The 24,557-nt window shown below is 40.2% G+C and overlaps 2 protein-coding genes across 2 annotated transcripts; both read right to left on the reverse strand.

The window, feature by feature from the left end:
* Positions 1-2,644: 2,644 nt before the first annotated feature.
* apbb1 (amyloid beta (A4) precursor protein-binding, family B, member 1 (Fe65)) lies at positions 2,645-11,900 on the reverse strand. Its single transcript, XM_020616847.1, has 15 exons — positions 11,739-11,900; positions 10,528-11,186; positions 9,961-10,166; positions 9,816-9,875; positions 9,384-9,463; positions 9,224-9,290; positions 8,507-8,653; positions 7,981-8,108; positions 7,297-7,302; positions 7,012-7,126; positions 6,805-6,889; positions 6,627-6,707; positions 6,359-6,474; positions 5,890-6,066; positions 2,645-5,658 (listed from the first exon to the last, which is right to left on the reverse strand). Exons 2-15 carry the CDS (start codon positions 10,862-10,864, stop codon positions 5,503-5,505), a joined length of 1,761 nt encoding a protein of 586 aa, XP_020472503.1. The 5' UTR covers positions 10,865-11,186; positions 11,739-11,900; the 3' UTR covers positions 2,645-5,502.
* Positions 11,901-12,746: 846 nt separating this feature from the next.
* LOC109969746 (integrin-linked protein kinase) lies at positions 12,747-24,439 on the reverse strand. The gene is made up of 12 exons (XM_020616851.1): positions 24,207-24,439; positions 19,034-19,199; positions 17,954-18,049; positions 17,771-17,867; positions 17,573-17,656; positions 17,262-17,347; positions 17,025-17,134; positions 16,683-16,810; positions 16,356-16,477; positions 16,085-16,184; positions 14,278-14,408; positions 12,747-14,118 (listed from the first exon to the last, which is right to left on the reverse strand). Exons 1-12 carry the CDS (start codon positions 24,293-24,295, stop codon positions 13,969-13,971), a joined length of 1,359 nt encoding a protein of 452 aa, XP_020472507.1. The 5' UTR covers positions 24,296-24,439; the 3' UTR covers positions 12,747-13,968.
* Positions 24,440-24,557: the final 118 nt, after the last annotated feature.

Raw genomic sequence — 24,557 nt, forward strand, 5'->3', positions numbered from 1 at the left:
AGAAGCAATTTTACTTTTTAATTGAGACAACTGTACATAAACATATGATCAAAATATTATAAAATATGATTTTGTTATAGACTAAAAGACCCTAAAACTGGCCCTTTAACCAGCTATAGCATCAAAGATGTTACATATTATTGCTTCAGTATCAGTAATATATTGAAAATCCTTACAGGAGGATTTTTCTATACTATTAAGGACTTCTGATCATTTAAGAACATGTTGCTGATCACTGTTCTGTCTTGGGGCCTACGTATGGTTTAGGTTACAGTCTAGGCTAACACATCATATGCTGCATGAACAGCGCTTCCTGTCAGACCGGCATGTGTACTAAACTGTTACCGAACCACTACTGAGCTGCTGGACGACCACTGGAGAAATTATGATCCAGACACCAGTGGGCTGCAAAGCAGTCACTGTGCTATTTGGGATAGAATGAATTACTGAACATTTTGAGATTAGGCTGCCTAATCCCTGAACGAGTGGCTCAGGGAACTGATAGCGACTGTAGCAACATTTGCATCAGTATTGTCTGTCATTTATTCTCCATCACCTGCCATTCCATGTTTTTTTAATGTATCTCATTTTATTATAGATTTCATAGGTCCATGGATGCAGGAATACTCCCTGGAATGGAAGCATAAAACATTAACCTCTCCTTAAGCCTTTTTGTTTTGTTTTGTTTGTTTTTCCTGGTAGCTGATCCAAGTCTGCCTTCACACATCTGCTTGATTTGCGCTGTCCCTATCCTAAACCTAGCACTCGGTGGTGTCGTCCCTAATTACTGGGAAGTGCAAATCTCTGCAGAAGCCAGTGGAGGGCAAAAAAAAAAAAAAAAAAAAAAATCCGTTTGGGTAAAGCCTTGATTTGCGCTGTCCCTATCCTAAACCTAGCACTCGGTGGTGTCGTCCCTAATTACTGGGAAGCGCAAATCTCTGCAGAAGCCAGTGGAGGGCAAAAAAAAAAAAAAAGAAATCGTTATGGTTAAGCGCTGCTGAAATAAAGGCTGCAGAGGATGTGAGAATCGTTGTACAAAGACGTGTGTTCTTGCAATATGAATCAGTCAAAAAAAAAAGGCTGTGACCTGCAGGGATTTCCATCATCTCTCTCAAACCTTGATACCGGGTTGAAGACGTGCACCAGCTCCTTTCATCAAGCCTGAGATTGGTGATTAGATTGGAGAGGCCAGCAGAGGAGACAGAAGTCCTCTCATCCACACCGAGAAAAAGCAATGTTCCACAAGACTACACATTCATTACTCAGAATAAATCTCCATTAAACAAATGCCACATGCATAATTAGGATATAGGAATAATTATAATTGTGATTACTTTCTCCATGTGCCACACTATGTACACTGTGATTGACAGGTGGTAACGAAGTGCCTGCTGCTTTCACATTCATAATCCAAGAGGTACAAAACAGAAAAGAACCTCTATATGATCTTTATATATGGGGAAAAAAGGCAGAAAATGTATTACATTACACAAATAAAAGAGACTCATTTGTAGGTTATTAGATACACCTGCTAATACAGTCTAATAAATCAGCCCTGCAACAGACCATACATGGTTACATTGTTGTTTCCTCCTATTGATATAAATGAGATGGACTAAATATTAGAACCACACACACACTACAGCTCCCAAAATAACCACTATACACCTCTCTACATAGCACACAAGCACAAAACATCAATGCAAAGAGATTGTGCCAAGATTCAAAGGGTCATTTAATTGTCCCAATTCCATACTACACATATTTCATATAACCTATTGAGTATACTTTATACTGTTTTCACTGGGTTCATCTATGACACCAAATTGGTTTTAGCTAGGTGTCCCTAATAAATTGGCAACCTGGCGCAAATATGAGCTACAATGTTAAAATTCACACTCGTTGCACAAGTCAACTCCTGTACTATAAATATAAGCAAGATTTGCAGAAGCAGCAACTACTCTTTTAAATTAAACCACTGAAATGATGAAAACCCATGGTCACCTAAAACAGGCCACAGTATGACTGTGTTAATCTAGACAAAGAGAACTCACCCAGCACTGGGGCCCCAGCCTCTGTCTTTAAAAGGAAGTAATTTCAGGCAGAGCCTTGATCTGGCCGACAGTACCAGATCCTGCTGGCAGGGCCTTCCTGATATTTGAAATGGTGCAGCCCATTATTACCAGTCTGTGGCTGCGGACCCTACTTGATGTGCACATTTCATCTCCAAAACCATCTCTCAGGGAAACAATAACCAGCACTACCCATCCTTTTGAACCCACCAGGTGGAGACAGCAGTGCTGATATGAACTGAACAGGTGACTCGGGGTGGGGGTTGGTTGTGCTTGGCATTTTTGGTTCAAATTATTTTGCTTGTCTGTCAATACATATGGTAAAACCGGTGTCAGACAGTTTATTGCATATGCAAAAGGGCCAGACAGGTTGTATGCAGCTTCTTTTACATTTTAATGGAAAGGGTGGGAATGAGAGATAAAACCATTGACAGAAAATTATAACTCCATGCTTCCACACCCAGAAACCAAAGGGTACATTTTCAGGATCTAGGCCCATCCTTTCAAAACCAAACTGTTCACTGCAACACAACCAAGAAATTTCCCAAATTAAAAGATCACAAGATAAACAGTCATGATATGTTCACATTTATTGTGCAATGACCTTTATATACATACATTTTATACACCTAATTTACATGATAAATTAATCTGCTAATGTTCTTTAACTCATCTGGTTCTAGTGTAACCGCTGACTGGACACAGCAAACTCTGAAGGTGAAAAGCACAATAATTCCAAGTGACACGAATGACAAGGCAGTGAACTGAGTCAGTGTAGTCTAGTTTTCATTAGTGTTATATTTCATATAAAGAGGCAGTTGGTAAGAGCTTTAGTGTTTGACAACTTCAAAAATATATATAAAAAAAAAGACTCAAGCACTTAACATGAAGTTAATTTTAGCATGATATTATAATGGGCATAATTTAATCTATTCAGAAATTAGTCATAAATGTATTTTTTGTATAAATAATGCTGCATTTGTTATGCATGTCCATTTCTGTTCAGAATATTTGTAACCACCCTATTTCACAATGATGTCAAGGAGTAAACAACGTGTTGCATTCTGGGAGTTTTTAGGGGTCTCACAGGCAAAACAACCATTAAGACCACACTTAGTGGAGAGTACGATGTGAGAGGGGGCTTGTGTGACCACACAGAACGTCCAGACAACAACGTGCACTGCCCTATCTGGTGGGTCAAGTGTACGGGTTTTAGAACTTCAAACTCAAAAATCAAAAAAGCATTTTATTACAAGGCCAGTGATGTTAGAGACGACATGGCTTTAGTGCCTTAGTGTAGCTGCTGCTAGCTTAAATTGGCAGTTGTTTAGAGTTCCAGGCAGTTTGTGATAATATAGTGACAACATTTAGCTTGAAATATTATCTAAGGGATCTCACACTTTGTCATGGCATAATGAAGATAAGACTAACGCTACTTCATCTACCAACTATGTAACTGTTAAGCCGTTCTTTTTGCGTGGTACACAGCCGCAGCGGCCAGTGGACAACCATAACGTTAATACGGCATATTAAAAGAGATCTTGATATCATTGAGAATTCCTGAATGAATGAATAAAGTTCAACTAACAAACCAACTACAGTAGAGCCTGTTTAGGTATGATGGTATGATGGACATTGTTAATGAGTGGTTAAATTAACGTTACGGTTGTCAGTTCAGTACCACCACAGCTATGTCATTGTAAAACAAGACAATTCAACTGAGTGATACATTTGATCTGACACCATTCTAAATCTTAAGGTGACAGTATGTTTTTAATTTTAGACAGTTTTATCTCTATATAGTGGGGTCTGTTAGTCTGAGTTTGCTATCTAGCTACCGATGTCTCAGACAATGTGGCAAAACAAAAGCCCTACCAAGGCCAATTTTATCAGTGATGAAATAAATGTTCTTTTTAAAAAGCTTACAAACTGCATCTTTAATATTAGAAATGACTATTACTATTGTGCTACATACAGTATTGATTACTGACAGACACACAAAGGTAAAATACAACTTCGCTAATAAGTGTGTTCTTTATAAAAAGGAAATTTAACTAGCTAATGTTAAAATCATCCTAATTGTGTACATTGTAGTGTGTGGAAACAAAACAAAACAGACAAACAAAAGCATTAACTAGAGTGGTCAAGGGCCATAAAAGCCTAAATGTGGCCAAGGGAAAAAAAATAAAACAGCAAACCCCTGGAGAAAGGATCTCTTGGTTTCCCATATACGTAAATACAAACATTAACCTGCTCTCATGGGTTCAGCCTGAAGGAACTGACAGAAGCCTACTCCCTACAGCTAGCTTATGATAAACACTGACATTAATTAGAGTGACATGCGCCTATGTAACACGAAACAACACATCAACTCCAGCCTCCTTTTACCGTACAGAAACACAGAAAGAATTTACAGGATATACTGATGGGTCATAAGCACTAAACCGCTGCAAGCAGCAAGAACCCGAGGCTATCAAAACATGCAGCTTGTGGTGAGTTTCTACAGTACAATTCAGTAGTTTGTTGGTGGTAAACAATTGTGTGAAAACCCAGAGTTCGTAGCTCTTATTACTATTATTTCTGTTACAAGATAACGATTTTTTTAACATGGCTCTGTTGTTCCATTGGCCTCACACCCAATCTATTCAGACTCGCATTAAAGTGAACAAATAATCACATGGCAGCCATCTCATCACTACACCATACAGGAACATCTGATTATTGCACACTAGCACTGAACTTGCAAATGTTCATGCAGAATGAATGAGAAACACACTACACTCAAATCAGTGGTTGCTCACTATGTGACAGATGACCGTACAGTTCTTTGGAAGACTAAATGACAATATTTGGGAGGGTCAGAGGCATATAACTACGTGGCACACTACTGCGACTTCTACAGCGCCTATTACAACCTATGGTGGAAGAGTGATGTTTTATAAAACCAATAACAGGATGCGTGACACCATCTGATGACTGCATTACTGCATTTCTTCAGATAGTGCAAAAGGAGTGTTAGAGATGACCACTGCGTTGAGGAGAGAAAGAGATCGTTTCTGTGAGAGCATCTAGCAACAGCTTTTTCAAGCCAAGTCTAGCATCTCCATGTAAAACACATTACATCCATCTTCAACATTCAAAGCAATGTTTCTGTTAAAAGACAAAAATAGCTAAGATTCAGAAAAATCCCAGCATGAAGGCAGGGGTTCCTTTGTTTGGAGAAGAGTTTCAAACTGTTCTATAAAGTAAAAAGAAATAAATGGAATCTTTTCAGATACACATTTTCCCCACAAACTACTCCACACGACACTAGTGACCAGACAAGTGAAACGGTCATAAGGCGAAACTGTGGCAGAAGGATGAAAGAAGGAGGAGATGCGAGAGTGAGAAGGACCTGTTGTGACAGACTGTGGATCTGTTTTGCTCCAGCTCAAGGAGACTGGGAGCCTGACTTGTAGCCCTTAAAGCTGCCCAGCAGACTCTGCATCCCCTTCTTGACCCGTCGAGCCACAGAGTCAGCAGGAGGAGTGGGCAGGCAGGAGGCTAGGCTGGGCGGACGGGCATCCAGACATTTCTGGTAGCGAAGCTACAACAATGAAAATGCACAGAGAGCAAAAGTGGTGTATTATAGACTAGAATAAACACTGCCTGTGGATGTAAACCAGTGTGATTCAAACAAGCTTCTGACATTGCAACACAATGAAGTAAATCCGTTGCAGAATTAGAACACAATCATCCTGAGAAATAATTTGCAAATCATTTACAACATAAGCTTATCTCTGCAGCCTGTCATCCCATGTATCTGTTTAGGGCTCACCATGCAGGCAGCCTGTACGGCCTCACTCAGACTGGCAGCGTTGGGCTCACACCAAAACATATGACAGGTGAAATCTCGAGGACCCTCCGCCATGATGAAAGCAAAGGTGTGGATGTCCTTCCCCACACCCATGAAAGAAAGGAAACGTACCCTGCACTCTGACAGCACCTCCTCACTCTGGGGTTGGAAATATAAGTGACAGTAGAAGGATTTATCTAGTGTAATATAAATATTTTCCCCAACATTTATCTATACTATGACTGATAAAGCATGAGATAATGGTGTATGACAATAAATCGATAAAATAATTCTGCTTTCAGGCAAACTTTGCACTTTATGAAATAATACTTAAGTAAAGCTTTAGTGGCAAGCCATACAAAGCAAACTGACATCCCTGTAAAGACCAATCATGAAACTTCAGCTCCCGATTTAAAATCACCACACTGTGTCCTTGTTTGTTGTTTGTTACCTGTCTTGAAAGTATTGAGAGAGTGGCTGGTGCGACATTCACAGAGACAGGAGTCCAGTCATTTTTATCTTTGCCACTCATTGCAGCCTCTAGCGCGTCATTGATTATATCCATACCTAGAAATGCATACAAAAACAAAACACACACAGAGAACGCATGATAAAATCCATAAAGTGTAGGGACATTAGAAGAATGTTGTCAACATGTAAAAGTGTAAAGAGCTCAAACATTTCCATCAACCAGTAAGTATTTGATGGTATTTTCTTACCAACTGGCTTAGCCACAGGCTCACAACCAAGGTAATAAACATGGAAGCGCTGGAAGAGTTCATTTTTGGGAGCAGGAAACTCTGTTAGGAAAGGAAAACACATTGCGTGATCCAATCCCACACTGTGAACTATGACGATATTGCAAGTGTGTAAGGCCTAAAGGATATTTTATTTTACCTTCAACAGGGATGACCACAGGCTTATTTGAGTCAGAGTTGAATCTGCTCCCTCCTGGCTTGGTTGCCTTTCTCTCCATCATTATCTGAAGTTGAATTAAGTGAATAAAATGTTCAAATTTCAAGTACGGCATTCACAGATGATTTTGAATGAAGAGACTGCACTGAATTAATAATGAAGCTAAATTAAATCCAAGCTGGGCCTGACCTTTGAACACATCTCATGTAAGCTGGTGGCGATATTCTTAGCAGGCGAGTCACAACGGAAAACATGACACTTCAAAACTTGGGTCAAGTTGTCTCGAGCCACATAAGCAAAATCCCTGCAGATGAAATCAAACGAAAAAGGTCACATTTCACATATTCACATGTGTAAGACAGTTTGAACAAGTATATGCTTATGTGGACACAAAACACACACACACACCTGTAAGTAACAATAGCACCAAAGCAATCTTTAAAACCATTTTAAGATAGTAATCATTATGTATACCTTTCCCTGTTTATTGCAGCATGAAAGAAAAAAAAAACACGATTGTTAGAATGCAGTCAGACAAGAAGCAGGCATCAACAGTCAAGGTTGTAATCACTGGCTGCCATGCTCTTAACAAACCAGCAGAGGGCAGATGCATGCAGTTAACACTACACTGTGCTTGCTACAGGTTTCTTCGGGAATACCAAGCATTATAAATGAATTCTAACTACAGGAGGCTGTACAACATTTAAAATGTCAATCAGCTGCTAAATTCTGACTTGTCTGAATAATGGTAGAAGACTCAAAACAACATCAAAGAAGAAGAGGTAATGCCGTCTGCTCTAACAATCATTTCAGCTAAAATTTAATTTCGACTGAAAATCGACCAGATGTATGTTCTTCTTTAAGGAAATTCAATGGAACCCTGTTTTCAGTGAGCATCTTTGCACAACTAAAAAAGTATGAATTAGGGTGTGAATAGAGAACACAGTTTCCTTCAGTGATAAAATTAAAATATATGGCTGAAGATGGTAGATTACAACAATGAGAAAGTACATAAAATAGCACTGACCAATGATCAACTGGTCTCCTTGAAGCATGTTTTATTTCAGTGGTTCTCAAACATTTTCTGCATTATCATCCGCCCCCTGACTGATGGTTTTATTAGAGCTGGATAAATCATGTTCAGATCATCATACTGACCTGCCATTGTCTCTGCCTACACCCCAAACACGGATACTGCCAATTGGCTGAGCGTGAAGCAGAGTCTGGCCCAGAGGGTCAATCAAGTTCATGGTGTCGTTCTCCAAAATCATCAGCATGTCCTTACCCTGTGACAACACACACAGCCTTAAACTGCAGTTATGCTTGACGCATTGGCCACGGTACGTGCCACCTGTGACGTCAACACAGAGCCAGAACTATTTATACTTGTTAAACATGTATACGATTACTGTAATGGTAAAAACATTCCGCTTTTACTACCTGAGATTACTCAATCATTACAAAACATGAATTTAACAACAAAAACTCTTAATTACAGCTTGGAAAAACTGCTGAAAAGATACAGCATTATGTGATCGAACCCCAATAGCTTAAAGGTAGCTGACAACAAGATACTGATGAGTTCAAAAGGGTCAATGAAAAATCTTCAACAAGGTAACAGCCTTTTCCATCATCAAACAGCCATTACAGGAACTGTCAGTGAGACTCAATAAAATCCCCTCACCTCTCCCCAGATACCAGCCGTGTCATGAATGTTGTGTTTGTGGTAAGAGAGCTGCCTGATGCAGTTGTTGACAGCAACACTGCTCTTGCTAGGTGCCATGTCCTCCTCAGACATCTCTACCCAGCCCAGGGAACGCACAGCAAAACACTGAAAGTGCAAATATGTGGCACATTACTACAAAAAAAGGATTCAAGAGGGAAGGCAAAGAACAATGGTGTTAGGAACGATTGGAGGCGTTAACAGTGCTCAGTTCACCTAATTTAGGCACATATCTAAACAATCATTTGTCGATTCCTCCGAGTTAACAGTGCTCAGTTCACCTCATTTAGGCACATATCTAAACAATCATTTTAAAAAAGTATGATTGGCTACAAACATGCAAATATGACAGGGACATTTGGACTTAACACTCAATATAAAATAAAAATTAATTACACCACACTTATGTCAAAGCAAGAGAAAATATTTATTCCCTAGCATACCAAATAAGCTATTTTATTTATCATAATTATGTTACTGAACTTTTCCCATTGAGAAATTTCCTCCATTTAATTTGACCCTTGATAAAAATTCGGGAGCGAGAGTCACAGTGGCGCTCCCAAAGACCAACCCAGGACCTGAGGCCTGTTGTGCTGTCATGATCAACAGCAACAGTTTTCCAAACAAGAGTCTTTTTTTACTCGCATTTAGAAAATCCAACAGCAAACAGTGATTTACCTTAGTTTCTAAATCTGTGCAGAGTGGAGCAAGCTTCTCTTCCTCCTCAGACTGGGAGCAATTGTAGCTGTAATGATAGAGAGAGAAAGCAATAAGGGTGAACAAAAAGATAGTAAGAGGTGACACAATATTATGAACTGAACGCTTTAACAACACATACTTCAGATTGATAGATGCATAGCGTAAAGTTGCGCCTTCAAACTCCTTCAGACTTTGATCAGATGCAACCTCTCCTTCCTCCTGAAGACAGATACAAAGAAAAACAATTAACAATGGAAGTTTTAACATTGCTCAACGTATTCCAGCTAGAGGATGTAAATTTAATTTGGCTAAAAATCAGTAGATAGATTTAATACACAGAACAAACTTTCTTGAAATACTGGGAAAAAAGCCATGAGAAAAAAAAGTGTTGTTTGTATTTTATTATGTTTTTATGATGATGTATTGATCTGGGAACTCTGAACCTATTAATATTTCATCCCAGGATTGGTCTTATACTACTTTAAGCTTTGATTTTTTTTTGATGCTGCCAAAATATGAAAACACTAAATACAGTTTATTTATGCTAAATCAGAGTCTCTTCATCATTTACCTTCCACAGTTCCCCTTCACCAGCTCCTTCATCTGTGCTGGAAAGGTGAGTCCAGGATTCCTGGAAAAATGTAACAGCAGTGATTATTATCTAGAGCTTCACATGTCAGTGCTTCTGTCCAAGTGAAATGTGTGTTAGGTCTCACCTCAGGTTCCTCACAGGGTGTAGTCTCCAGGGACATAGTGGAGGACATCATGGAGTCACCAACTTTATCCAGGGGCGAAGGAGGGTCCCACTGGGTGGTGCCTGTGGGGATGTGCCAGTAGTATGTGCCTGACATATCTCCAACCCTCATCCACCCTGAAGGCAGGTCAGTGTCTGTCTCAAAAGCACTGGAGTCCCAGAACGACCCTGAAAGGGAGGACGCAAAGAAGAGACACAGAAAAGGGAACGTGTTTAAAATCTGTCTGGGGGAAACAAAACGTCTCATTCAGCAGAACCAACAAGCAGACCAGAACAAAAAAAGCATTGTTTGATGTGTATATATGCTGACAGCACTGAAATAGTTGACTCTATTGCCTATATTTCTTATAAGCAAATCATCTGCTCAGTATACAATTTGCTTCTGTGGTTTATTTTCCCCACCTTGAATCCATGTCTTATCCACCTGTAATGGTTTATTGTTTTGGGCAGCATCTCTGAGTCCATGTTACTGTCTGTGCATGCTGTACAATTCAACAGCCCTAACACATCAACTCTATACACCGTTTACCTCTGTTGCCATTTGGAGAGCCATCAGCCGTGTTATCCTGAGACGGTGCAGGCCAGCTGGACTCTTCATCACTTGGCGTCCCGTTCATGTTGGAGAAGAGGAGGCAGGCATTTCGCCCAACAATGCTGCCCTCTCTCTGAGACTCATCATTACTCTGTGCCACTTTCTCTCCTCTGGTATCACCTGATGCATCTTCTTCTTCCTCTGATTTCTTTTCCTTCTCTTTGCCATGCTCTTCTCTCTCTTTATCTTTCTCCTCTGTGGACTCCAGAGTGTTGATGAGTAGTGGCTCATTAAGGATGCTCTTGGACTCTTCCTGAATGAGACGAGGGGTCATTACGATTTTGGGAGACTTGGTCTGCTCCTGGTTTCCCTGTTGTTCTTCCTGAGTGGTGTTCTGATGAGGGAAGTCTTCCTTGTTCCCATTCTGGCTGACATTTCAGTTGTGGTCCTGATCCTGGTGGTTCTCGGCTACTTTCCGCAGCTGGTTCTGGCCTTCTTTGGCCCACTTAGCATTGTTGACAGTTGAGTCCTGGTCGGACCAGTGGCTGCTTTCATTCAGTTTGTTCTTTAGCTCTTCGTCCTGCTTTTGTTTATTCACGACATATGGCATATCTTCATCATCACGGCCACCCATGGCAACTTTCCATGTAAGTGCTCTGATGGAGAAAGGAGTTGAGATGTTAGCATTACCAGTTAGCATGCTAGCTGGCATCCTGACGTTTTCAATCGCTAATAAATTCTAAGATGTTAAGTTAAACGGACATTAGTTCACATTAAAGCAACCAACGTTAGTAATACTTCAGTCTGACAGGACTCTATTTCTCGTTCGCCTGTTCCGGGTCGCCCATTGCTGCGGTTGCTTTCACTGCTAGGTTTTTTTGAGCCGCACTTGAGTAGCTGCACCTTCCATTTGCCAGCGGGACCTTTTTCTCTTGTAATACTGATCTTAATATATAGCCGGTCACAAGCTCATAGCACAATTTTAGATTCCGTCAGTTGGTTAACTAAAGTCTAGTTCTAAAAGCAAACTGCGTACTAAATTTCAGTGATATTGATCAGATACCATCGCCGCAGCTGGAAATAACGGGCACCATCCGCCATCATCACCGTGGTCATCTTGGCTAGGCTAATGTTAGCTCCAAACAGGAAGATCAAACCGAGCGCAGTGACAGTGATTTATCAAGATTTAGTTAAGAATGTTGACTTACCAGCTCCACCAAACCCCGTGTTGTCGAAATGCGCTGAACTGTTCGCGCTAACTACATATTCCCATAAATCGTGAGGGCTCTTCTCGTTTCTAAATGGTGTTTTCTGTCAGTGGACTCGGCTGGTGATGGAGGACGAGCCTGCGTCACGGATTAACGTCACGGCTGGGGGCCACGGGCGCCACCCGCTCCCCACCTGGTCCTGCCACTCGATCCGCAGAGCAGGAGACGAACATCACCAAATCATGTTCACATGCTGGTTTGGACACATTGATCCGGTGCTACCTATTTCAGTTTGTTAGGACTTCCGCTCCAACAGCTGGATTTCCAACCGGGTCCAAATTGTAGGCTAGATTTACTTCGGCAGGTGTTAAAAAGTCTTAAGCACTGATTTATGTTTCATTAAAAATAACTTTAAATGCATTTTAAAAACTCTAAATTAATTTACATTTTCTAGCCTGGTGTAGGAAGTAACATTAGTTATGAAATGATTTTATACATTATCTTAGCCAAAACTGTCTGGAAACCCCTCAGTGCCATTGTTACATACCCCATAAGACTCATATTTGTGCCTTAAATTAGGTATTTTTATAATTGGTTCATTTGTTCAACCTCCATGTTCTGCTGTTTATCCAGTTGGAGATAGTATTTAATATTAGGACTTGTTATATACTGCTAGGACGCAGTGACAAAAATGTGATGTCAATACATCCATGCACTTAGTAAATAATTCTAGGCCTCATCATTCATGGTTTTCATTTATACTTTGATATGACAATGAAACAAGTATTAAATGATGCTGTATTAGATATTAAAATGTCCTTAAACAAAAATTTAGGTACTCTGTTTAAGCACAACTTTGAAGTACTTGTAGTTTACTTTAGTATTTCCGTTCTGTTACTTCATTAACATTTCAAAAGAAAATTTTACCCAGTTAGATTTACATGACATCTGTAATACTTTCACATCTCATAGAAAGGTTACTTTTTTCTAAATTACCCATTCAGACACAGAAACGATGCAGGTCTAATAAACAACCCATGAGACTGAAATAAAGTCAGAAGTAATTCTAGAGGACAAAAATAAAAACAAGTGAGAAACCAACTTAACAGTTTGTAGGGTGTCAATACCGCCCCTTATGGCCCAGCCATCTTGTGCTGGCAGCAGCTTCTGATGTTGCCATAAAACTGAGTAAAGACAAACCTCATGCTTGACAACAAAACAACAAATTGTACCTGTACCTATGATATCCATGAATAAATTACAGTCTTGAGTTGCAGTATTTAATCCTGATACTACGTTGGAAAAGGAGAATTACATTGCCAGTCTTCAACAGGAACACTTGAGTTAAGCGCTAACACTTTAAACAAAAATTGCCTATACTCAGTGTTGAACAGTACAGCCAACAGGACTCAAAAAAGAATTAAACTTAATAGTTTGAAGGGAAAATCATGAAAATAGATTACAGTTAATCATTACAATTAAGAGAAACCAGAAATCTTGAAGCACATTTGGAAAGTTATTTTCCCAAAATTGCAATAAGCAACAAGTTGTACATGATACAGTCGGGGCCCAATGCTCAAGACAGGCCAAGCTCTACACAGCACTACACAGCCAAGCTGAATGGCACAGTACTGCTCCTGAACACACTCTTATGTGCACCACTCATTCACATAAAACCTCTTAAGTATATGTTTAAATGCCTAGTTTCAGACTTTTGTCATGCTTGCCCAGTTTGTTGCTAATACAACACTTTCCGTTTTGGGTAAATATATCATGAAAAATTAAGAGCAGACAGTATAAGGGAGCCGTTTCCTTACAGTGTGACTCTTTAATTATAAGCCCACTTCAGATACAAAATAAGGCCTTAACTCCAGTGAAGAAATGCACCAGACTGTCATGCTTCAATCCACAGGTTGTTTGGTCACTTGAAGACTGTACTCAGTCTGCATGATTATAGTTTAGAAGATGAACAGTGAAGATTAGGCTCCAGCGAACCCAGTATCAGTGACAATGATAAAACTAGCTCCGAGAAAATAATAATAAAAAAAAACATATAAAAGAAGTGATGCTGCTGAATTCATCTCAGAAGTAGAAGCTAGAGTGGTGCTGAATGCAGCGGTAAAGAGTTTAAGGCAATACTGGTAAGCACCACACCACCACATCAGAGAGATATCTGGAGGAAGAAATCCAGTAATCCAAGAATTCAGTACAGGAGGAGAGAAGAAGGTTTTCACTTGTCCTGCATTTTTTCCAGAATTGGCACAATCATGTCAAATTTAGGCCTTTTTGCTGGATCTTCATTCATGCATATCTTCATGAGCTTGCAAATGTGAGGTGAGATGCCGGGAGGGATGGTGGGCCTCAGACCCTCCAAGGCAACCTGACAGCCAAAGCAGGCAGACATTAGATACTGCCAAACTTAATAGTCAGATGTTACTGAATCAGCTGAACTCATTAATAAAACTTCATGTTACTAAATCTCACCTGCAAGCTTTTTGCTACTCAGGTATTTAATCTAATGAGCCATAGTCCTACCAACCTTCATGCCTATTTCCATGTTGGACAGGTCAGCAAAGGGAACCTCTCTGGTCACCAGCTCCCACAGCATGACAGCAAAGCTCCACATGTCTGCTGAGCGACGATTGATCTCTTCTGGCTTCTTTTGTAAGGCTGGCCATCATTAAGAGCAACAAATGGAAGTTACATGGAGCAAACACACTGAAATACACAACAGACACCATCTCTCTCTACTTACTGCAAAACTGCTGAGTATTCAGATCCCTTCAAGTGTACACACTGGATGTGCAAAGATGGACTATTAGGTCAAAGTGCAGTTCTACATTAATGTGGTTTATTATTTAGACACATTTAACTCCACTGAATGGACAGTTTTTTTTTTATGTTGTTTTTTTATTTTTTTTTACATACACAGCAATACTGACATTATTTGAACTACACTGAACTAAGCGGTTACTCTGTTTGTAGCCAAATATTAAACCACTGATTCACAACCAGCAAACGGCAACTTATGTTAAAAGATCAATCTGATGTACATACATGTGTCCACTGCCTCTACCACTCTCCATGTTCTTCAATAATCACCAGTTTTCTGTGCGTGGTCAACACTGAGCATCATCATAAAAATGCCCTGAAGTGATCCTAGAGGTGCTTGTTAACCACAGCACCACAGTTCTGCCGTCTGTAATCTATCAGCTATATTGTGTGTTGCTGTGGAAACCTAATCTCATAATTAGGTTTCCACAGCAACAACATTAGGTTTCTAACTTAACTTTAATATAACGCAGTTCACTGCACAATAATAGATATAAGATACAAGGAAATGGAACATTTTGGGAAACTATTTGCAAAAGAAAATCACAAATGGTAAAACTCTGGCTGATCTTTTTTTTTTTTTTTTACTTGTCCTCTAAAATAAAGATGTTGTGTACAGAGTGATTAAAGTCAGACAAAAAAGAAACTAAATCCTGACCAGATGACCTTATGGTATCAGTTGGACATACAGTGCAAGTCATTTAGCTGTGTTCATTGTATGGGACTGCATAATGTAACATCAAACTAGAGCTGTAGTGATTTTAGCTGCCATTCCTCTATATGAAACCTGATGTCCTTAGCTATGGTAATTTCAAAATTCAATAATGACTTAAGTTATTTAACAAAAATCTCAATATAATAAAATGATTCCCCATGAAAGAGAAATGTGAATACATCGCTCCAGCAATACCAGTAATCAACACACCATGATGGACATGTGCTGCTTCTTAGAATATATTTATCTTACTACATATACTACATAAATGGGAAAAGCAAGAGTTACTCCATGTTACTTACCATATCCAGTTGCTGCTCTTTCTGTTATATACCACAGGGTGAAAATGTTACGAAGTTGTTCTTGCCAAGGACGAGGCCCATTGATATTCTTCACCCTCACCTTATCTGTACATTTGTGCCTTATAAATAGAAACTCTCTGTGCTCTCAATTTCATGGCTCACCACCCACTATAATGTTTGGAGAGTGTTTCTATGGTAACTTGGCTGCAACAAATCCTCTGTACCCCATGCAATGCATGTTTCATAGGCTTTCCAGTAAAGTCAAGTCCTTTCTGTGGATGGCTGTTACTGTTTGCATCCCTGCTGCAAAAGGTCCCTAGTTATTAATATTATATAATCTGTTTATGTTCTCAACCTGATTGGATTACATTGTAACCCAAGGGGGAATCAGCTGTACTGTAGATTAAATCTGGCTCAGAGACAGTCTAGAGTTCCCTGCATCCATCATTCACGCTTCAGCTGCCACTTTGGATCTGTGCTGTATGAGTGATGCCTACCCTCAGGGGCTACCCATGCAGGCGAGTACATCCTTCCAGGACACTGGAAGGAAAACTTGACATCTGCCATGCTGATCCTGGCTGTCATGTCTTCATCTATCTGTGGAGGAAACAAGGAACACTAAGTGACTTGTCACTTTAAAGTAACGGATATCACTTTCTGCTTGGGCAGTTTTCTGGAGCAACGGTTTCATCTAACAGGTCAAAAATGAACAATCATCACATAAATTTGGAACCAGAACGTGATGCTGAAACCCCAGTTTCTTCTTACCATAACACCCTTGCTGTTGAGATGGTGGCGAGGGATCATGGGTTCAAGCGTGTGTAAGAAAGCCATTCCACAAGCAATGTCGAGCGCAAACTTCACGGCCTGTGTCTGGTCCACCACAAAGTCTGACAGCAGGATGAGGAACAACGTTTTAGTTGGTTTTACCCACCCTTACTTTCACCAGTTAACAGGTTGACAGTGAAATTGATACTGTACAAAGAGTGATGACAACATAAGGACAAATGCTTAAGTTCAATAAATCACAAATCCCAGCAAACAATCAACAGTGGTGACAAGTATGGACTCAGTGACCAGGGCAGAAATACTCACTGGTGCCTTCATGCAGCACGTTGTAGAGGGAGCCATAAGGCATCCAGTGTGTGATGATGATGGGGTGAGGGGCAGGAGGAGACTGACATGCTCCCAACATGGGCAGGACATTCGGGTGGGAAAATATCCTGGGATTGAGCCCAAGAGGGAGGACCAGGCAGACAAAAAGAGGCAAACCCACAGAGGATGTGACAAAAACAGAATGCTCATGTGACACGTACACCCTCCCAAAAATATGAATAAAACACTACGTTTGGCTTAACACAATAAAAACAGACGAATGGGTGACCGCAGCAGCACAGAACAGAGGCTGCAGTAACAAATTCAGGATTCAATAATAACCTGAGTTTGGGGTATTCCTCATTGAAGTCTCTGCTTTTCCTTGTGGTCCAGTCACGAACTTTTAGCACCTTGACCACAATTTCATTTCCTTGCCAGCGCCCCTGCCATAGCTACCATTGAGAAATAAACATAGAAAACATTTGGTGAATGATGATGTACATTTATCTGATTGATTTAGCAGATCTGTATGAATGCAGCACAATAAATGAATGAAAACAAGTATAAGAGGAAGTGTACCTCTCCAGACTGGTTCTCATTTATTTTAGCCAGGAGGGAGAGCTGTTTGTAGTCAATGCCTGCGTGTTTGTTCAAAGTGCCATTGCCTAAAAACACAAGATGGAGACAGGCACTAGTTAGAGCTCAGACCAAAGTCCAGTTTTCATGTGAAATTCAGCACAATGCTCTGTAGAAGGAAAGGCTGTGTAAATTTCACACACCACATTACGACTGGTTGAGGGGATAGCTACGCTTCCCTTTCATTCAACCCTCTGACTAAACCAAACGACGGAAACTGGACCACTGATAAATTATGTGTCTGCGGGACTTACGGGGTCGAGTTCTGGTGGTGCCTTTCCAGAATGTGTCCTTGAAGGGAATTTTAGTTAAGCTCTGTCCCATTTTCTCAGCCTTTTCTAGGTGCGGAGGAGGAGAAAATCAATGCAGAGCAACACAAAAGAAATACATGATTAATACTGGAAGCATTTACAACAGGTGGAACAGTCAGCTGTAATGGGTAGTTGGGATACCTCTGAGGGCTTCATGCAGGTGAGGTTTGGCTTTGTCCAGGGGGGTCTCCCCATATTTGTTACAGATGCTCACCTGAGCCCCATTAGTCACAAGGTCCTGAAAAAGAGCAGAGAGCGGTTTCACTAACATTTCCTAATAGTTGTGATGATGGGAAATATACCACCACCAGGGGGTGCACACACCTCAGCCACTTGGTCTTGGCCCCAGAAGCAGGCATAATGCAGTGGTGTGTTCCCATGTTCATTGGTTGCATTAGTGTCCGCTTTACATTGGATCAGCTAAAGGGAGAAACAAAGGATTATAAGCAAAGCAAGGCTGGACAGATCTTGTTTAGGCTGTGTACAGAGATGAGTGTTCATGCCGTCTTGACTGCGGACACATACCAGAGGCATTGAGACATGCCTAATATTAAACTCAATAGCCGCCTAGCAGCTATTCTAAATCAGACACTCTGCAGTAGAGGGTCACATTATGGCAACAGTGCTGTGTCCACTGACATACAGATTATCTTGGCATTTCTATTCATGGACCAAAATGAAATCCTTTCAAGAAATACATTAAATACTAGGCAGACAAATACTGGACAGGTATGTTTCTCTACTTTACTAATCAGTCCTGCATACCTAGGATCAGCCTGCAGCTCATGTATTAGTCCTGTTGTCCAACCCCTTTGAGATATCCTTGAAAATTAAGTTTATGACCAAATTAGTCTCTGAAGAAACAAATGATTCATAAATGTATTTTGAGAAAAATGGCTTCTTTCATATTAACTGTAGTAGTAAGAAGCTTTTCTAATCACAGTTGGAGCCACTGAATCTTAAAATTTGTTCTTGACACTGACAAATTAGTAAGCACTCCTTTCATTTTAAAACTGCTGATGGTAGAGCTGCAAGAACAAACAAGACTTTTGTGTATGTAACCACTGACAGATGACATCATTTATATTTCATAATATCCCATGCTTATGAAGCAAACTTAAAGAGACACACCAATATTTTAGTCAATGAAATCTGAAAACCTGTGTAGAGACAGGAATCAGTTCCACAGCACTGGCATCAATTTCTAACAAGATGTCTAAGGAGGAACACTTGTCACAACACATTGTAAGACTTATTGTGGAAACACTGGTTGAAATCACAGTGCATATCACAGCACGGTGTCTGTAATGTTTAACTTTGACCGTGGAGTTACAAGATGTCTAAAGAAAGCAGGAAGAAACCTTTTTGGGCATAGCTGTGATCTAGTGTTTACATGAACCTCACCTTTCCCACAATATCTCGGTGACCGTGGCTGGCGGCCAGGTGCAGAGGCGTGTCATCTCCACGGTTCATGACATTAATGCGAGCTCCTCTCATTATGAGCATGTCCACCACATTGGAGCGGCCCTCCCTGCACGCCCAGTGGAGAGGGCTGAAGCCATGGTCATCTCTACAGCGAGAGAGGAGCAGTCACATTAAGCACAGGTTTCACAGAAATCTTAATAACCGCAGGATTGGCAGGGAAGGGTTTCACATTAAGTTTTTCCTACAAACTGCATGTGTGTTTCCCTTGACAATGAAAATATCACTTTCCAAAAACAAAGGACAACAAATATGCATTCCAGAAAGAAACTGGGTGGGCAGTCAACCTCAAAAATATGTAACAGATGAACCAGCTGCTTTGCCGCTCCTTTAAATAACAAAACTACATTTGGTCCAGAATCTGAGCACCTTTGAACGAAGAGGCCTCGGTTAAGAAGCCTATATTTATCTGAAATTACAGCACTAAGTTGTTTTAGACCAAGGGTTTTCCAGCTGTGAGCTGTCCAGTCTGGACACACAGGCATAATAAATACAGCTTTAGTTTTAGTGTGACTTCCCATAGAAATCACTGTCTCTCTAAAAATTTGAGCATGATTATCCACTAAATAAAAGTAAGATGAAGTATTTCATTCTCAGCCAAGGTAAAGCACAGTGAGGAATCTGTTCATTTGTAGTTCTGTCATTTCGTACCGCTAAACAAGGAAGTTGCAACTCAGACTGAGACCACAGCTAAGAGGCCTCTGGCATTCATCATTCCTCTTTGTGTCGGTGACACTAGAAGCAACACATGTAAGGACAGTGGCCTTGACTAAATGACAGAGTGACTGATACCGCACCTCCACAGGGGAAAAGAAATGAAGACTGAGGTAAAGGCACAATGAGAGCTGATTGACAGTTGATCAGGAAATAAAGGCACAGTGAGAGCTGATTGACAGTTGATCAGGAAAAACACTACAAGGAAAAAAAAGAAGAGAGCAGAATGCTGCAGCTGAGTGTTTGTTGTAGTCCATATAAGGCCCAGTAAAACTTCCTTCAGCAGTGCTGCACACACACTCCAGCTGCTGTGTGTCATTCTTCATTTCCTTGCAGGGCCACGGTCCCATCCTCCCCTCATACAAAGGTTCCTCCTTCATCAGGCTCTCCATTCCCTCATTCTTTCATTTCAACTCCATCTTCTCACTTCCACTAAAACAGCAGGACTGTACTCAGACATACAGTATTCCACATTTTCCTCTTGAATGTGAGCTTCACTGTTTGTGCCAAGGCGCTGTACATTTCTCCTGCTAGTAAAGTTATGTACTTGTTCAGAGACTATGAGAGGGCATACAGCATAATAATGTGATCTGAAAACTGAGGGAGTATTATTATGATTCTGCAGGAATTTGAACCCGATCCCACGCTTTCCCATCCAGTCTTAATGGGAAAGTGTGCCCAAACCTTTGACTGGCACTGTACATGACAAAGTTTCAGGATCTTCTGAAATAGAAACATAAAACATATCGTTTCAGCAGTTTGTGTTCAATGTGCAATGATCCAACATTGAAGATGTAATAATGAAATGACACACTGTAAAATAAATTTTTATATGACTAGAAAATAGAAAGCAAAACTAAACTACTCTGGTCCGTTTGACAATAACATAATTTAACCTAATTTAATTTAACCTAACCTAATTTAATTACATTTTCTCTGCTTTCATAGCAAATCACTGGTTACAATCAATGGACTGATTTATTTAGCATTCGATAACAGAAAACCAGCCAACAGGCATTTTCTTAGGATTTTAACATCTTCATTTATTTAAATAAAATAAAAAAAAAAGCCCACTCTGCTATTAAAAGACTATACAGCCCAAAAAACATGTCAGGTACTCTCTGTGTTTGTCCTGTATGACTTGGAGTTACTATCTCAATGTGTACTGTATGTATGTAAATGACAAAAATATCGCAGTGTTGACGTCCTTACAGTATCATACAGTCATTATTGGTCATTTACTGATGACAATTTGTTACTAAAAAGGTCTCAATCCACCTTAAACTGCTGAATTGTACGTTATTGGTATTTTTTTTTCCACAGGTACTTTCTATAGGATGGATTTTCCCAGGCCAGCTTCAACCTCACAGCTCAAAGGCACTTGATTGCCAGAGTTTTCTCCTGCTCACCCCCTCCACTCTGGCTGTAGTAATTTATTTCAGGCACTTCCACCTGCCAACAGAGCTCAGCTTGGCGGACAGAAAAGGCAGAGGAAGCGCCCCTGTCTGCACCCTGTACGTCTTTGCCCCGACATCCCCACCAGGTCATATAACAAGCCTCAGTCAAGGGAAAAAGAATTCACTGAAACATCTAAGAAATGAAAAGAACAGACACAGAGGTGGCAAAAACAAGGCTCCCAAGACTGTTTGGAAAAAGCCAGGCTGTCACTTCTGCTTCGTCTGCTACTTCTGCATTAAAGTGGTCAGTGCAACATTATTTTTAGACGGCTGAATATATAAGAGAGGACAGGATTTCATTTCTTAATTTCTTCAGTAGTCAACAAAAGTTTACTATGCAAACATGGGGAACATACAGTACGACAAACCCTGTGCCACACAGGGCTAGAAACACCCTCCAATAGCAGCCCATAAGGATGTACATACACTATCCTAAAAACACTCAAATTAACTGTTACTGCTATGATAATAGAATATCAGCTGATAATTAAGTCACATCATGTAAAGCTTTTTCTTGCAATAGCTACAGACTAGCCTGGCAACAGCTAGAAAAGCTAGGTCAGTCCCTGTTCACTCAGGGACACAAGAGGTTATATATAAAATCAGTATTCACCTCCCTCCCAAACAAGGATGCCTTAACAACACATAAAAATAAGTGCTGCCCTACAGACAGTTACATTCATTCACATATGTGCAGGGCTACTATCAGATGTACATTATGAGAAGCTAAAGATAGAGGAAGACTGAAATGATACACTCGTAGACCAAAGAAAACACAAGAGCAGAGAACTGGGCATCGTGAGGAATAAAGTTAAATGTGTAATAAACTATTTTCATCCAATTTTCTCAATCGATGTGTTTGTTTTGTCTCTAAAATGTTTGATAGTAGTGAAAAGCCCATTGTAATGTACAGGTTTTGCCTGACCAAAACCTACAGATATCCAATATGACATAGAAAATAACCACATCTGAAGACCAACTAATCAATTTACATAAATGATTAGCTAATCAAGATCAAGATCAAAGATTTTTATTGTCAATTCACTGTATGTGCAGGACATACAGAAAATCGAAATACCGCTTCTCTCTCACCTAGTATTGAATTTCATACCGTTTAGGAAACTAAACTAGAATAAAAGTAGAGTTAAAAATAGAACAAAAAATAACAAGAAAACTGAATCAGTGATTAGAATAAAACTAAACCTTACAACCTAATATGCTATGACTCAAATAACAAGAAGATTGTCAGATGGTTGTGAGGTTGAGATGCACATCTTTGCAGTTGTAAAACATATTCAGAGAAGACAAGAGATGAAGATTCAGGGGCAAACATTGAGTAGAAGTGGAGGAAATGTGGAGGGAAAACAGGCAGAGCCATTTAATTCCATTGGGAGACGAAAACCGGAAACACGAGCGGAGGGGGGAAGGTAATGTGTGCCATTATGACTTACTGTGCATTCCTCTTTTGACAGAAAAAAGGAATGATCCCCCCCCAACACAGTCCTGCTCACTGAAATAATCTCCTCCCTTTCTCTGAGCTATAGGTGACAGACGACTCCCTTGAGGCCTGCGTGTGACTCCTTGTAAGGAGATTCAGCATACCACTACTACTCTGTGTCTGCCAGTTTCATCAGTGTAAACACACAGCCATCGAGGAGCACAGAAAAATAGTACAGGAAAGATCTGATGCATCTGCTCAGATGTACTGTAGTGCTTTACTGAAATAATTTGAAGTCCTTTTGGAAAATAGAAAGGCACAAATAAATGTTTCAGCCATGGGGGCTGAGGATTGTATATCAGATGGAAAATAAAATGGAACTTGGCATGTAATCAGTGAATGCATGAGTCACATATGTGCGATGCATGCATGCACATGGACTGGATGCAAATATACAGTCTCTGAGAAGTGTAATACAAATAACAGAAAAACTGTGCAAACAAAATGTTAATGAAGATATTAAAAACATACTGCACACTATTTAACAACGATTTTTGAAAATTCTAAGATTGTAATAAAAGTAGGCACACATCCTTCTCCAAAAACACAAGACTGACCAAATGACAACAATCTGTTCTGGTCAGCCTAGAAACATCTGTGCTTCAGAAAGCAACAAAACCAAGCAGTGGTTTCATATCATGCCCCCTAATTAATGGGTTAGACAAAATAGTCCTGCTTTCCTCTTGGAAGTTTCTGAAACTTGACTTTTATGTCATTTACAAATGAATCTGTTAACAATCCAGCCAGTTGTTAATGCACTCAATCTTCTTGCCACAAATGTACTAGGACATAGGACAACAAAAGACAAAAAGAGAAAAGCTCCGAAGCAAATAGCCTTCAGAATTAAATGGATTCATTCATTCTCTCTTTGCTTACTCTAAGAACAAATACTGGTGGTCCAAATCTAGGGCAGATAACTCCAAAAGACAAGCTGGCTCTCTCGACTTGACTTACAAGCTTTGCCAAGTTTCTGCAGTTTCTGCTTCTGCAGCATTCTCTGCACCTAATTCTTACACTAAAACATCTCCACATAGACATTCAATCCTTTTTTCCCCTCTGTGAAGGCTCAATTTAGGCAAATGTGAGGCAAGGCAAGTGTGACTAACTCCACCATCCCACCATGCTTCCTGTCCAATATCATGCTTTTGAATTATTCCACTGGCTTTCAGGACATAAACATGCCCACAATGAAATGGGTTCAATCTCGGGCCACGATCTCACTGGGGACTAAAAACTGTGAGCATCAGACTGCACAACGTGACATTTCAAGAAAGCAATGATGCTGCAGAGTAATGAATACTTGCCTAAAATTCAAGTTCACATTAAGTCCCCTATGATTAGATCAGCTGGACAGAAATGGTGTGTGAATTCTGGATACCATTATCATTGGAACAACAAGAAAATATACAAATAAAACCAGGCTCACCCTTGATTGAGGTCATTCTCTGTATTGTCCAACCATAAGCGAACTGCTACTGCATTGCCTTCCCGGCACTGCGTGAAGACATCATCCATTTCTGCTGCTGTATTGTTCTTCTCTTAAGGTACACCAGTGGGAGTAGATGCAGAACTAAACTGGGACAGATGAGATAGGTGGACCAAGGGGTTCAGGACAGTCCTGTCCAGCATCAGTCCCTCTTTTGGGACAGTGGGGACACAGTTAAATGTACATTTAAGTAGAATGGACAGGCAACAGATATTATTTTGCTGTCAACATGTGAAATAGGCATTTGCAAGTAAAAAAAAAAAAAAAAAAGGCTTGACTGCTCACCCCCAA

Source organism: Monopterus albus, unplaced genomic scaffold (assembly GCF_001952655.1).
Source record: "Monopterus albus unplaced genomic scaffold, M_albus_1.0 scaffold180.1, whole genome shotgun sequence".
In the NCBI taxonomy this organism is placed as follows: Eukaryota; Metazoa; Chordata; class Actinopteri; order Synbranchiformes; family Synbranchidae; genus Monopterus; species Monopterus albus.

What these genes read in the sequence shown, in the direction of transcription:
- apbb1 (XM_020616847.1), bottom strand. Translation starts at nt 10,864, where the DNA reads ATGACCCCTCGTCTCATTCAGGAAGAGTCCAAGAGCATCCTTAATGAG. An exon ending in CTCTCCAAATGGCAACAGAG is followed by an intron (nt 10,167 to 10,527) that starts GTAAACGGTGTA and finishes CCTCCCTTTCAG; the next exon opens with GGTCGTTCTGGGACTCCAGT. An exon ending in TGTGGTCATCCCTGTTGAAG is followed by an intron (nt 6,708 to 6,804) that starts GTAAAATAAAAT and finishes CTTTCCTAACAG; the next exon opens with AGTTTCCTGCTCCCAAAAAT.
- LOC109969746 (XM_020616851.1), bottom strand. Translation starts at nt 24,295, where the DNA reads ATGGATGATGTCTTCACGCAGTGCCGGGAAGGCAATGCAGTAGCAGTT. An exon ending in GAGAATGACCTCAATCAAGG is followed by an intron (nt 19,200 to 24,206) that starts GTGAGCCTGGTT and finishes CTCTCGCTGTAG; the next exon opens with AGATGACCATGGCTTCAGCC. An exon ending in ACATGGAAATAGGCATGAAG is followed by an intron (nt 14,119 to 14,277) that starts GTTGGTAGGACT and finishes TTTGGCTGTCAG; the next exon opens with GTTGCCTTGGAGGGTCTGAG.